We start from the raw sequence: 15,208 nt of genomic DNA, 5'->3' as shown, positions 1-15,208 counted from the left end.
CTGAAAGGCCATTCCCCCCCAACAGTATCCAAAGTGGTATAATTGCTATTGAGGGCAATGGCCACAGGTGGACGCTGCACTATCTGCCTCCCACCTTTTGGTGGTCTTCTGGTGGTCATCCAGCTACATACAGCATGCACTTTAGGAGTGACCACTTCACGAAAGCTCTTATCAATGATGTTCTCTGCATTGTGAATGATCCTAAGTGCATCCAGCTCCAGCTCCCATGCCTGAACACGGTCTGTCAGGAGCTGTGCCAGGGGCACTTCCCGCAGGTGTAACTACCAGGGAAATTGGAAGTCTCCATGATCTCCCACATACTACAAGAGGAGAATGCCACTGCCCTAACTACCCTCCCTACTGCCTTCAGTCTATGCATGGTCAGCCTCTTGAGCGAAACCTCTCGGGCAAACACCATGGCACTTCCATTCTAACAGTGGCCCACTCTCTCAATGGCTGCTCCCTTCTACACCTTTACCTTACCAATTGTCTTCATTCTCACAGAGTCCCTTTTGTTTTGGTCAGAGCAGGAGGGAGGGTGGGAAACACCATGGAGAGGGAGATTGAGTCCCACAGCTCGGAGACAGGCCCTTCGGCCCAGACTGGTCCGTGCTGACCAAAATGTCCATCCACACTAACCCCATTGCTCTGCATTTGGCCCATGTCCTTCTAAACCTTTCCTGTCCATGTATCCATCCAAATGCCGTTTAAATGTTGTTAATGTACCCGTCTCAGCCACTTCTGCTGGCAGCTCATTCCAGACGCGTACCACCCTCTGTGTAAAACAGTTGCCCCTCCGTATTCTTTCCCCTCTTACATTAAACTGATGCCCCGTGGTCCACGATTCTCCGACCCTGGGAAAAAGACTGAGCACATTCACCCTATCCATGCTTCTCACGATTTTATACACTTCTATAAGATCCCCCTCAGTCTCCTACACTCTAAAGAAAACAGTCCCAACTTGTCCACCCTCTCCCTATAACTCAGGCCCTGGAGTCCTGGCAACATCCCTGTAAATTTCTTCTGCATTCTTTCCAGTTTAATAACATCCTTCCTGTTGCAAGGTGACCAAAACTGAACACAGTCCTCCAAGTGCAGCCTCACCAATGTCCTGTACAACTGCAACAAAACTTCCCAACTTCAACACTCAATACCGTGACTGAAGAAGGCCAATGTGCCAAAAGCTGCCGTCAGTGCCCTGTCTACATGTGAATCCACTTTCAGAGAACCGTGCACCTGAACCCCAAGGTTCTTCCACTGCACTCCTTGTGGCCTGACCATTCACCATGAAACTTCTACGTTGATGTGACTTTCCAAAATGCAACACCTCCTCTTTATCTGTATTAAACTCTATTTGCCATTTCTCAGCCCACTTCCCCAGCTAATCAAAATCCTGCAGTAATTTCTGAAAACCTTCCTCACTGTCCACAATGCTGCCTATTTTAGTGTCATCCACAAACTTACTAATCATGCCTTGTACATTCTCATCCAAATCATTGATATAGATAACAAACAGCAATGGGCCTAGCGCTGGCCCCTGAGACACACCACTAGTCACAGGACAATGTAGTATTTGAGGTTTAATTCCAGCTTGACACGAGGTTTTCTCTGACCTCCTGTACAATCGTGATCACTGTGGCGAGGTCGCTGAGAATTGCACTGTGATGACTCTCAGCCGCCCTCTGATTATCAGAAAGTAGGAACTCGAGGGTTATAATCTCCAGATTACTTCCCAAGCCACATGTAAATTGGCACAGGGATGCAAGAAGAAGGGAAATAAGTACATGGTTTAAAGAATGGCACCAGAACAGAAGGGCATAAGGACCAGGAGCAGGAGTAGGCCATTTGGCCCATCAAGCTCCTCTCCACCATTCATGATTGATCTTTTAATGGACTCAGGTCCACCTAGCCACCTCTCACCATAACCCTTAATTCCTTTACTATTCAAACAATCATCTAGCTTAGCTTCAAAAACATTCAACGAGTTAGCCTCAACTACTTCACTGACCAGGGAAGTTGCTCCTCAGGTCAGCCCTAAATCTGTTCCCCTAATTTTGAGGCTATACCCTCTAGTTCTAGGTAAAGAGGGCATAGAAAGAGGGGTTTGCTCTCTTGGGTATCAGTGTTGGAACAGGGGAAACTGAATCGAACTGGGACCAATGTTCCAGCGAAAAGGGTAAACAGGCTGGTCAACAGGGCTTTAAAATAGAAAGTGGGGGGAAGGGAATAGTGAAACTTGCCCCAGTGGGAAACAAAGCGCAGGTTAATGTCTGTAGTGGAGAATTCAACTCTGTGGAAAATTATGAGAGAAATGACAGGGAAGGAGAATTCAGGAGAGGTTACCAAAGTCTCCAGCACAGACACAAGTAGGAAGGTATGAAGGCTAGCAATCAAACACTGGAAAAACGAATGGAAATGCGAAGAAGGAGGGTTAATACAGGACAGAAAGTGTTATATCTGAATACACGCAGTATAAGGAATAAGATAAATGAGCTTGCATTGCAGATCGAAACTGACAGATATGACACGGTAGGCATCACGGGATGTGGCTGCAAGGGGATCAGGATTGGGAAATGAATATCCAAGGATATACATCCTATCGAAAAGATAGGCAGGTGGGCCGAAGGGGTGGGGTTGCCTTATTAGTGAGAAATGAGGGTAAGCTAGCCAGTTATATATATGTGAATAAAGGACAAAAGTGGACATTGGACCATGGAAAATGACAGTGGAAAGTTAGCAGTGGGGAACAAGGAAATGGCTGAGGAACTGAATAATTACTTCGCGCCAGTCTTCACAGTGGAAGACATGAGTAATCTCTGAAAAATTCAAGAGAGTCGTGGGACAGAACTGAGTATGGTGGCCATCACCAAGGAAAAGGTGATGAAAAACTGAATGGCCTGAAGCTGGATAAATCACCTGGAGCAGATAGATTACACCCCAGAATTCTGAAGGAGATCACTGAAGAGATAGTGGAAGCATTAGTGGTCAACATTCAGGAATCACTAGAGTGTGGGATGGTCCCAAAGGACTGAAAAATCGCTAACATGACATCCCTGTTTAGAAGGGGAATAAGACAAAAGATGGAAAATTACAGGCCGATTAGCCTAACCTCGGCCGTGGGTAAGATCTTGGAGTCCATTGTAAAGGATGAGATTTCTGAATATTTGGAAGTATATAGTAAAATAGGACAAAGTCAGCATGGTTTCACCAAAGGGAGGTCATGCCAGACAAATCTGCTACAATTCTTTGAGGAAGTAACGAGCAGAGTAGACCATGGAGAAAAAATGGATGTGACCCACCTGGACTTCAAGAAGGCCTTTGATAAGGGGCCACACAGGAGGCTGCTGAGTCAGATAAGGGCGCACGGTGTTAGAGACAAGACGCTAGCATGGATAGAAGATTGGCTGTCTGGCAGAAAGCAGAGAGAGGGTATAAAGGGGTCTTTGCCAGGATGGCAGCTGGTGACCAGTGGTGTTCCACAAGGGTCAGCGTTGGGATCACAGTTTTTCACTTGGTACATTAATGATCGAGGTGAAGGAACTGTGGGCATTCTGGCTAAGTTTGTAGATGATACAAAGATAGGTGGAGGGACAGGTGGTGTTGAGGAGGTGGGGAGGCTGCAGAAGGATCTGGACAGGTTAGGAGAGTGGGCAAAGAAGTGGCAGGTGGAGTACAATGTGGGAAAGTGTGATGTGCTGCACTTTGGTAGGAAAAATATAAGCGTGGACTATTTTCTAAATGGGGAGAAAATTCAGAAGTCTGAAGTACAAAGGGACTTGGGAATTCTAGTCCGGGATTCTCTCAAAGTAATCTTGCAAGTTGAGTCAGTCGTCAGGAAGGCAAATGCAATGTTGGCATTTATTTTGAGAAGACTTGAATATAGAGGATTAGATAGGGGGGACAGTGAGAGTCTTTTTCCTAGGACGATGATGTCGGTTTGTACAAGGGGGCATAGCTACAAATTGAGGAGTGATAGATTTAAGACAGATGTCAGAGGCAGGTTCTTTACTCAGAGAGTGGTAAGGGCGTGGAACGCCCTGCCTGCCAATGTAGTTAACGGTGGACGGGTTGCATCTGAACTGGAAGGGGACCAATGTCCTGGGTGGAAGGTTTGCTCGAGTAGTTCGAGAGGGTTTAAACTAGTATGGCAGGGGGGTGGGAACCTGAGCTGTATACCAGAGGTGAGCGTTGATGCAGGTGAGGCAGTAGCAAGAGGTAGACCAGCTAGTGGGAAGGATTTTCCTGGGAAGGAACCAAGGGATCGGTTAAAGTGTGTTTGCTTTAATGCAAGGAGTATCAGGAATAAAAGTGATGAACTTAGAGCATGGATCAGTACCTGGTGCTATGATGTTGTGGCCATAACAGAGACATGGGTTTCTCATGGGCAGGAATGGTTGCTGGATGTTCCAGGGTTTAGAACATTTAAAAAGAATAGGGAGGGGGGAAAAAGAGGAGGGGGTGTAGCACTACTAATCAGAGAGAGTATCACAGCTACAGAAGCTTCCATTGTCGAGGAAGATCTGCCTACTGAGTCAGTATGGGTGGAAATTAGGAACAGCAAGGGAGTAGTCACCTCGTTAGGGGTTTACTACAGGCCCCCCAATAGCAGCAGGGAGATTGTAGAAAGCATAGGTCGACAGATTTTGGAAAAGTGTGGACGCAGTAGGGTTGTTGTAATGGGTGACTTTAACTTTCCTAATATTGATTGGAACCTCCTTCGAGCAGAAGATTTGAATGGAGCTGTTTTTGTAAGGTGTGTTCAGGAGGGTTTCCTAACGCAGTACGTTGACAGGCCGACGAGGGGAGAGGCCATTCTAGACTTGGTGCTCGGAAACGAGCCGGGGCAGGTATCAGATCTTGTGGTGGGAGAGCATTTTGGTGATAGTGACCATAACACTCTCTCATTCTACATAGCTATGGAGAAGGAGAGGATTAGGCAGAATGGGAGGATATTTAATTGGGGAAGAGGAAACTATGATGCGATTAGACACGAGTTAGGAAGCATGGACTGGGAGCAGTTGTTCCATGGTAAGGGAACTATAGACATGTGGAGATGGTTTAAGGAACAGTTGTTGGGAGTGATGAGTAAATATGTCCCTCTGAGACAGGCAAGAAGGGGTAAGATAAAGGAACCTTGGATGACGAGAGCGGTGGAGCTTCTAGTGAAAAGGAAGAAGGTAGCTTACATAAGGTGGAGGAAGCTAGGGTCAAGTTCAGCTAGAGAGGATTACATGCAGGCAAGGAAGGAGCTCAAAAATGGTCTGAGGAGAGCCAGGAGGGGGCACGAGAAAGGCTTGGCAGAAGGAATCCGGGAAAACACAAAGGCATTTTACACTTACGTGAGGAATAAGAGAATGGTCAAAGAAAGAGTAGGGCCGATCAGGGATAGCATAGGGAACTTGTGTGTGGAGCCTGAGGAGGTAGGGGAAGCCCTAAATGAGTTTTTTGCTTCTGTCTTTACGAAAGAATCGAACTGTGTAGTGAATGAAACCTTTGAAGAGCAGGTGTGCATGCTGGAATGGATAGAGATAGAGGAAGCTGATGTACTGAAAATTTTGTCAAACATTAAGATTGACAAGTCGCCAGGCCCGGATCAGATTTGTCCTCGGCTGCTTTGGGAAGCGAGAAATGCAATTGCTTCGCCACTTGCGAAGATCTTTGCATCCTCGCTCTCCACTGGAGTCGTACCTGAGGACTGGAGAGAGGCAAATGTAATTCCTCTCTTCAAGAAAGGAAATAGGGAAATCCCCGGCAATTATAGACCGGTAAGTCTCACGTCTGTCGTCTGCAAGGTGTTAGAAAGGATTCTGAGGGATAAGATTTATGACCATCTGGAAGAGCATGGCTTGATCAAATACAGTCAACACGGCTTTGTGAGGGGTAGGTCATGCCTTACAAACCTTATCGAGTTTTTTGAGGATGTGACTAGTAAGGTTGATGAGGGTCGAGCTGTGGATGTGGTGTATATGGACTTCAGTAAGGCATTTGATAAGGTTCCCCATGGAAGGCTCATTCAGAAGGTCGGGAGGAATGGGATACAGGGGAACTTAGCTGCTTGGATACAGAATTGGCTGGCCAACAGAAGACAGCGTGTGGTAGTAGAAGGAAAATATTCTGCCTGGAAGTCAGTGGTGAGTGGGGTTCCACAGGGCTCTGTCCTTGGGCCTCTACTGTTTGTAATTTTTATTAATGACTTGGACGAGGGAATTGAAGGATGGGTCAGCAAGTTTGCAGACGACACAAAGGTCGGAGGTGTCGTTGACAGTGTAGAGGGCTGTTGTAGGCTGCAGCGGGACATTGACAGGATGCAGAGATGGGCTGAGAGGTGGCAGATGGAGTTCAACCTGGATAAATGCGAGGTGATGCATTTTGGAAGGTCGAATTTGAAAGCTGAGTACAGGATTAAGGATAGGATTCTTGGCAGCGTGGAGGAACAGAGGGATCTTGGTGTGCAGATACATAGATCCCTTAAAATGGCCACCCAAGTGGACAGGGTTGTTAAGAAAGCATATGGTGTTTTGGCTTTCATTAACAGGGGGATTGAGTTTAAGAGTCGTGAGATCTTGTTGCAGCTCTATAAAACTTTGGTTAGACCGCACTTGGAATACTGCGTCCAGTTCTGGGCGCCCTATTATAGGAAAGATGTGGATGCTTTGGAGAGGGTTCAGAGGAGGTTTACCAGGATGCTGCCTGGACTGGAGGGCTTATCTTATGAAGAGAGGTTGACTGAGTTCGGTCTCTTTTCATTGGAGAAAAGGAGGAGGAGAGGGGACCTAATTGAGGTATACAAGATAATGAGAGGCATAGATAGAGTCGATAGCCAGAGACTATTTCCCAGGGCAGAAATGGCTAGCACGAGGGGTCATAGTTTTAAGCTGGTTGGTGGAAAGTATAGAGGGGATGTCAGAGGCAGGTTCTTTACGCAGAGAGTTGTGAGAGCATGGAATGCGTTGCCAGCAGCAGTTGTGGAAGCAAGGTCATTGGGGTCATTTAAGAGACTGCTGGACATGCATATGGTCACAGAAATTTGAGGGTGCATCCATGAGGATCAATGGTCGGCACAACATTGTGGGCTGAAGGGCCTGTTCTGTGCTGTACTGTTCTATGTTCTATGTTCTATGTTCTATGTTCTTAACTCAGCCACATTAGGGGCATTTAAACAGTCCTTGGATAAGCATATGGATGATGATGGGATAGTAGAGGAGGAGGGGCTTAGATTAGTTCACAGGTCAGCGCAATATCGAGGGCTGAAGGGCCTGTTCTGCTCTGTACTGTTCTATGAAGTCATGAGTGGCATAGATCGGATGAATGCATATGGTGTTTCATTCCCATGGATGGGGAAATGAAAACTGGAGGGATGGGTTTAAGGTGAGAGGGGCTAGATTAAGAAGGACCTGACGGGCACACAGAGAGTGGTGTGTATATCGAATGGGCTGCCAGACAATGCAGTTGAGGCAGGTAGAATAACAACATTTAAAAAAACATTTGGATAGGTAGATGGATGGGAAGAGTTTTGAGGGATATGGACCAAATGCTGGCAATTGGAACTAGCTGAGGGGGACCATGGTCAGCATGGACCAGTTTGGGCTGAAGGGCCTGTTTCCATGCTGTATTATTCTGACACTGTGCCTCTAAGTGTCCATTGGTAGGACAGACTAGGACCCGAGGGCATAGTCTTTTAGTAATCAGCCATGATTGAATGGTTGAGCAGACTTGATGGACTGAATGGCCTAATTTCTACTCCTACATCTTATGGTCCAAAATAATGAGATACATTGAGAGGGTTGAAGGTGAGAATCTTTTTGCCAGAGAGAGTTCATCTCTACCATCCTGAACACAGTTAACATCACACACAAATGTGAAGTGTGCCCGAGAAGCGATTTACACCATCACAAACACTCTGGAGAGAAATTTCCCGAAGACCCTGGTCACTGTGACCAGAGACTTCAACCAAGACAATCCCAAGATGGTGGCAGTTGATTTGACAGGAAATATTGATTGGTCATTAAAGTGGTGAATGCCGATTGGCCAGTGAGTTGGTGGGTGTTGATTGGTCAGGGAGATGGTGGGTACTGATTCATCAGAGAGATAGTTGGCGTTGATTGGTCAGAGGAAGTGGATATTGATTGATGGGGAATGGTGGCTTGTGATTGGTCGGGGAATAGAGAATGTTGTTGGTGATGGAAATAAATGTTGGTTGGAATCTCCCATTCCATGTTCCCTCCATTAATTTACCTGATCCGAAGATGCCTCCTATAGTTGCCTCAGTTGCATTGATGTAACCCAGACTGCGACATACCACATGAGCATCAGTGATATCCCAGTTATCATCACAGACTGTGCCCCATTCCCCATTGTAGTAAATCTCCACTCGACCCTCACTGGGCAATCGGCCTCCAGCCAATCGCAGCTCTCCATATTCCACGCCTAGGGGAAAAAAAACAACAGGTCAGATCCCACAGCACCAGATCCCGGACGACCAGATCCCACAGCATCAGATCCCGTACCACCAGATCCTGGACCACTAAATCCCTGTCTACCAGATCTTGGTCCATCTGACCCTGGACCACCAGATTTCTGTCCATCAGATCCCTGTCCACAAGATCCCTATCCACCCAATCCAGCCAGTCTCTGGTCTCCATATTCTACTGGGAGGGAATGAAAACTGAGGTTTCCCAGACTGGACACCATTTCAGGGTGAGTGAGTGGACTGTGTGCGATGGAGCTGGGAATTAAGAATCTACAGCAAGTGACACTGTGTGAAGACAGTAATTTACTGTCACTTGTGATGTACTGACCCCAATGTTGTATTTACAACTGATATGTTTTAAAAATTCCTGTTATCAATATGAATATCAAATTCCCATTCTGTTGTAATCAGGATCCTGTCCAATTATGAAATGTTATAACTGCCTTTGGAGACATGCTTATTTTGGGAGGAGGTCATTGATCCTGTGTTCAATACAAGATGAACACAACAGTCTCCAGGTTTATGGGAATATGGTCTCAATGGTGAGATTTCCTTTGTGTTTAAGCAGGATGTGAACATTACTGTCTTATTTCCTGTCTCTTAATTATCCTGTAAAATGGCCAAAGCACACCGTTCACTTCAAGGACAGTTCAGACTCAACCACATTGCTGGGGGTCATGAGTCACATGCAGGCTAGACCAGGTAAGGATGGCAGTTTCCTTCCCTAAAGGACATTAGTGAACCAGATGGGGTTCTATTAATGACACTTATGATTGAGTGAATTGACCTGAAATTCCAAACTCCGACATGATGGGATTTGTGTCTGTCAGCCTCAGGTCAATCTTGTTAGGCGAATGAGTTAGATCCCATGGGAAATTGTGTAACTCGGGTACAGGACCAGCCATGACCTGACTGAATGCAGCTGGTTCAGAGGGTCCAAATGCAAAGCCCTGCTCCAAATTTCTACTCTGGGTAACATAGTCACATACCTTCAGAAAAGTTTAAGAGAAGAGGTGTCAGAAACACAACAGCAAAATATTGCTTCATAATCCACATCAACCTGTGCAAGATCAGAGCTGTGTTCATCACTCAGGAAGAGTTTAGAACGAGATCACAAGCCAGGTGAGGTCCATACTTCACAACGACTGCAATCCATTAATCTTCAGCTGAGGTACAAAAAACAAAGAAAATTACAGCACAGGAACAGGCCCTTCGGCCCTCCAAGCCTGCGCCGATCAAGATCCTCTGTCTAACCTGTCATCTACTTTCTAACGGTCTGTGTCCATTTGCTCCCTGCCCATCCATGTACCTGTCCAAATATATCTTAAAAGACGCTAACGTGTCTGCGTCTACCACCTCCACTGGCAACGTGTTCCAGGCGCCCACCACCCTCTGTGTAAAGAACTTTCCACGCATATCTCCCTTAAACTTTCCTCCTCTCACTTTGAACTCATGACCCCGAGTAACTGAGTATCCCACTCTGGGAAAAAGCTTTTTGCGATCCACCCTGTCTATACCCCTCATGATTTTGTAGACCTCAATCAGGTCCCCCCTCAATCTCCGTCTTTCTAATGAAAATAATCCTAATCTACTCAACCTCTCTTCATAGCTAGCACTCTCCATACCAGGCAACATCCTGGTGAACCTCCTCTGCACCCTCTCCAAAGCATCCACATCCTTTTGGTCATGTGGCGACCAGAACTGCACACAGTACTCCAAATGTGGCCGAACCAAAGTCCGATACAACTGCAACATGACCTGCCAACTCTTGTACTCAATACCCTGCCCAATGAAGGAAAGCATGCCATATGCCTTCTTGACCACCCTATTGACCTGCGTTGTCACCTTCAGGGAACAATGGGCCTGAACACCCAGATCTCTCTGTTCATCAATTTTCCCCTGGGCTTTTCCATTGCTTTTCAGTTGTTTCAGCAGTGGGAGTCCAGCAGGAAGCACATGGCCAGCCTGGGAAGGTAAGCGTTTTGATTATAAAAGTCTTACCTCGAGTGACTCACTTTTTAGCAGCAGAGGGAGAGGCGACAGCGAGGACCAGGGGGCTGCCGGGAGTATATTTGGGCAGTGGCTGTCCCCGAGATGCTACACGTGTTGTGTCTCCCAGCCGCCTTCCTCCTCTAAACAAACAAAAGGTCTTAGCAGTGTGTTGGTGAGGTAGAGTTTTTCTATTTTTTTACTTCTGCAGTATCGTGTAATTGGTTAAAAATTAAAGTTCTTTATTTATCTATTAATTGGTTATTTGAAAAAGACCATGGCAGAGAAGTATTAGATAGCATTTAACTCATAAATTCATAAAAAGTAGTAAAGTCATTAACAAAGTCCTAATGGCTGGACAGGTGATGTGCTGTTGCTGTATGATGTGGGAGCTGGCTGATCCCATTGTGAACGGCAGCGACCACATCTGCAGCAAGTGTCAGTTGCTGGAAGAACTCCGGATCAGAGTAAATGATCTGGAATCTGAGCTTCAAACTCTGCGGCACATCCAGGAGGGGTAGAGTTAACTGGACACTTTGTTTCAGGAGGCAGTCACACCCGATAGATTAAGTAATTCAAATTCAATAAATGTTCAGGGACAATGTGTGACTGTAAGTGAGGCAGTCGGGGGATTCAGAGATCCTTGAGCCTCAATCCTTGACCTTGACCAACAGGTATGAGATTCTTGCTCCCTGTACGGATGAGGGAAAGGACTGGGGACAGGATGAGCCAGCTGACCACGGCACCATGGTGCAGAAGGCCATTCAAGAGGCGGGAGCAAAAAGACAGGTAGTTGTTATAGGGGCTTCTATTATTAGGGGGACAGATAGTATCCTATGCAAGCCAGTTCAGGAGTCCCGCATGGTGTGTTGCCTGCCCAGTGCCAGGGTGCGGGACATCTCCGACCGGGCTGAAAGGATATGGGAGGGGGAGGATCCAGTTGCTGTGGTCCACGTTGGGACTAACGACATGGGCAAAGCTAGGGTAGAGGACCTGTTCAGGGATTATGAAACACGAGGAAAGAAATTGAAGTACAGGTCCTCAAGGGTCATAATCTCCGGATTACTGCCTGAACCACGTGCTAATTGGAGTAGGGAAAAGAAAGTTAGGGAAGTAAACACGTGACTAAGGGATTGGTGTGGGAAAGAGGGATTCCATTTCATGGGGCATTGGCATCAGTTTTGGAACCGGGGGGATCTGTACCATTGGGACAGTCTCCACCTGAACCGATCTGGAACCAGTGTTCGAGCGAAAAGGATAAATAGGGTGGTCAGTAGGATTTTAAACTTCTGAGTCGGAGGGAAGGGAAAGTGAAAGAGACAGGGAGTATGGAGTTAAATGGAAAGATATGCAAAAGGATAGCATGTGTACAGGTGGATTTAAGCTCGAGATAGACTAGAAATACAGTAAAAAGGAGGGATAACTCAGGAGATATTATTATTATGAGAGATGTTGGAAATCATGAGGGTGAGAAAGCTAGCATAAAGGCACTTTACCCAAATGCTCGTAGCATTCGTAACAAGGTTGATGAGTTAATGGCACAAATCATCGTGAATGAATATGATTTGGTAGCCATTATGGAGACAAGGTAACAGGATGGTCATGACCGGGAGTTAAATATCCAGGGTGCCAGGCTATTCGGAAGGACAGACAGGAAGGCAAGGGAGGTGATGTAGCTCTGATATTCAAGGACAACAGCAGGGTGGTGCTGACAGATGACATAGGTTCTAAGGGGAATGAGGTTGCATCCATTTGGGTGGAAATTAGAAATTCGAAGAGGATAAAGTCACTGATAGGCATAGTCTATGGGGCACCAAATAATAACATCACATTGGGGCGGGCAATAAACAAAGAAATAACTAATGCCTGTAAAAATGGTATGGCAATTACCATGGGGGATTTTAATCTACATGTAGATTGGTCGAATCAGCTCGTTAAGGGTAGCCTTGAGGAGGAGTTCGTCGAGTGTGTCAGAGATAGTTTTCTGGAACAGTACGTAATGGAACTGACGAGGGAGCCAGCTATCCTAGATCTGGCCCTTATAATGAGACAGCAATAATTAATGACCTCATAGTCAGGGATCCTCTTGGAAGGAGTGATCACAGTATGGTTGAATTTAGAATACAGATGGAGAGTGTGAAGATAAAATCCAATACCAGCGTCTTATGCTTGAACAAGGGGGGCTACAGTAGAATGAGGGAGGACTTGGCTAAAGTAGACTGGAAACAAAGATTTTATGGTGGGACAGTTGATGAGCAGTGGAGGACTTTCAAAGCAATTTTTCAAAGTGCTCAGCAAAAGTATATTCCAATGAAAAGGAAGGACTGTAAGAAAAGGGGTAATCTGCCGTGAGAGTCTATGGAAATAAGGGAGGCTATAAAGGAGAAAGAGAAAGCATTTAAAGTGGCCAAAAACAGCACGAAACTAGAAGACTGGGAAAACTGGAAAGGTCAACAGAAAGTCACAAAAAAAGCCATAAAGAAAAGTAACATAGAACATGAGAAAAAAACTAGCACAGAATATAAAGACAGATAGCAAACGTTTCTATAAATATAGAAGACAAAAAAAAGTGGCTAAAGTAAACAGTGATAATGGGAACTGCAGATGCTGGAGAATCCAAGATAATAAAATGTGAGGCTGGATGAACACAGCAGGCCAAGCAGCATCTCAGGAGCACAAAAGCTGACGTTTCGGGCCTAGACCCTTCTTCAGAGAGGGGGATGGGGAGAGGGAACTGGAATAAATAGGGAGTGAGGGGAGGCGGACCGAAGATGGATAGAGGAGAAGATAGGTGGAGAGGAGAGTATAGATGGGGAGGTAGGGAGGGGATAGGTCAGTCCTTGGAAGACGGACAGGTCAAGGAGGCGGGATGAGGTTAGTAGGTAGGAAATGGAGGTGCAGCGTGAGGTGGGAGGAAGAGATGGGTGAGAGGAAGAACAGGTTAGGGAGGCAGAGACAGGTTGGACTGGTTTTGGGATGCAGTGGGTGGAGGGGAAGAGCTGGGCTGGTTGTGTGGTGCAGTGGGGGGAGGGGACGAACTGGGCTGGTTTAGGGATGCAGTTGGGGAAGGGGAGATTTTGAAGCTGGTGAAGTCCACATTGATACCATTGGGCTGCAGGGTTCCCAAGCGGAATATGGGTTGCTGTTCCTGTAACCTTCAGGTGGCATCATTGTGGCACTGCAGGAGGCCCATGATGGACATGTCATCAAGAGAATGGGAGGGGGAGTGGAAATGGTTTGCGACTGGGAGGTGCAGTTGTTTGTTGCGAACTGAGCAGAGGTGTTCTGCAAAGCGGTCCCCAAGCCTCCGCTTGGTTTCCCCGATGTAGACGAAGCCACACCGGGTACAGTGGATACAGTATACCACATTGGCAGATGTGCAGGTGAACATCTGCTAAATATGGAAAGTCATCCTGGGGCCTGGATGGGGTGAGGGAGGAGGTGTGGGGGCAAGTGTAGCACTTCCTGCGGTTGCAGGGGAAGGTGCCGGGTGTGGTGGGGTTGGAGGGCAGTGTGGAGTGAACAAGGGAGTCACGGAGAGAGTGGTCTCTCCGGAAAGCAGACAGGGGTGGGGATGGAAAAATGTCTTGGGTGGTGGGGTCGGATTGTAGATGGCGGAAGTGTCGGAGGGTGATGCGTTGTATCCGGAGGTTGATGGGGTGGTGTATGAGAATGAGGGGGATCCTCTTTGGGCAGTTGTGGTGGGGGCAGGGTGTGAGAGATGTGTTGCGGGAAATGCGGGAGACGCGGTCAAGGGTGTTCTGACCACTGCGGGGAGGAAGTTGTAGTCCTTGAAGAACTTGGACATCTGGGATGTGTGGGAGTAGAATGCTTCATCCTGGGAGCAGATGCGGCGGAGGCGGAGGAATTGGGAATAGGGGATGGAATTTTTGCAGGAGGGTGGATGGGAGGAGGTGTATTCTAGGTAGCTGTGGGAGTCAGTGGGCTCGAAGTGTACGTCAGTTTCTAGCTGGTTGCCTGAGATGGAGACTGAGAGGTCTAGGAAGGTGAGGGATGTGTTGGAGATGGTCCAGGTGAACTTGAGGTTAGGGTGGAAGGTTTTGGTGAAGTGGATGAACTGTTTGAGCTCCTCTTGGGAGCAAGAGATGGTGCCAATACAGTCATCAATGTAACGGAGGAAGAGGTGGGGTTTGGGGCCAGTGTTGGTACGGAAGAGGGACTGTTCCACGTAACCTACAAAGAGGCAGGCATAGCTTGGGCCCATGGGGGTACCCATGGCCACCCGCTTTGTCTTTAGGAAGTGAGAGGAATCGAAAGAGAAGTTGTTGAGGGTGAGGACGAGTTCGGCTAAGTGGATTAGGACGTCGGTAGAGGGAGAATGGTCAGGCCTGCGGGACAGGAAGAAGCGGATAGTTTTGAGGCCATCTGCATGAGGAATACAGGAGTACAGGGACTGGACATCCATGGTGAAAATGAGGTGTTGGGGGCCAGGGAATTGGAAGTTCTAGTGGAGGGCGTGGGTGGTGTCACGGATGTAGGTGGGGAGTTCCTGGACCAAAGGGGAGAAAATGGAGTCCAGATAGGTGGAGATAAGTTCGGTGGGGCAGGAACAGGCTGAGACAATGGGTCGACCAGGGCAGGCAGGTCCCACCTCCTTGACCTGTCCATCTTCCAAGGACAGACCTATCCCCTCCCTATCTCCCCACCTATACTCTCCTCTCCACCTATCTTCTTTTCTCTCCATCTTCGGTCTGCTTCCCCCTCTCTCCCTATTTATTCCAGTTCCCT

General features: G+C 47.2%; 1 protein-coding gene across 3 annotated transcripts in view; it reads right to left on the bottom strand.

Annotated features, from left to right (window-relative positions):
- LOC125458563 (galectin-3-binding protein-like) overlaps positions 1-15,208 on the bottom strand; it is an 89,158-nt gene that overhangs the window by 19,898 nt on the left and 54,052 nt on the right. For 2 of the 3 annotated variants that reach the window (XM_048543971.2, XM_048543961.2), the window contains exons 2-3: positions 9,460-9,636; positions 8,236-8,427 (exon numbers count right to left, since the gene is read on the bottom strand). In XM_048543971.2, coding sequence (XP_048399928.1) covers positions 8,236-8,427; positions 9,460-9,556 — 289 coding nt within the window. In that variant the 5' untranslated portion in view covers positions 9,557-9,636. Of the gene's footprint in view, positions 1-8,235; positions 8,428-9,459; positions 9,637-10,471; positions 10,603-15,208 lie in introns of all 3 variants that reach the window. The other variant, XM_059650893.1, reaches the window with a different exon arrangement.

Source organism: Stegostoma tigrinum, chromosome 1 (assembly GCF_030684315.1).
Source record: "Stegostoma tigrinum isolate sSteTig4 chromosome 1, sSteTig4.hap1, whole genome shotgun sequence".
In the NCBI taxonomy this organism is placed as follows: Eukaryota; Metazoa; Chordata; class Chondrichthyes; order Orectolobiformes; family Stegostomatidae; genus Stegostoma; species Stegostoma tigrinum.
This window is presented reverse-complemented; position numbering and strand designations above follow the sequence as displayed.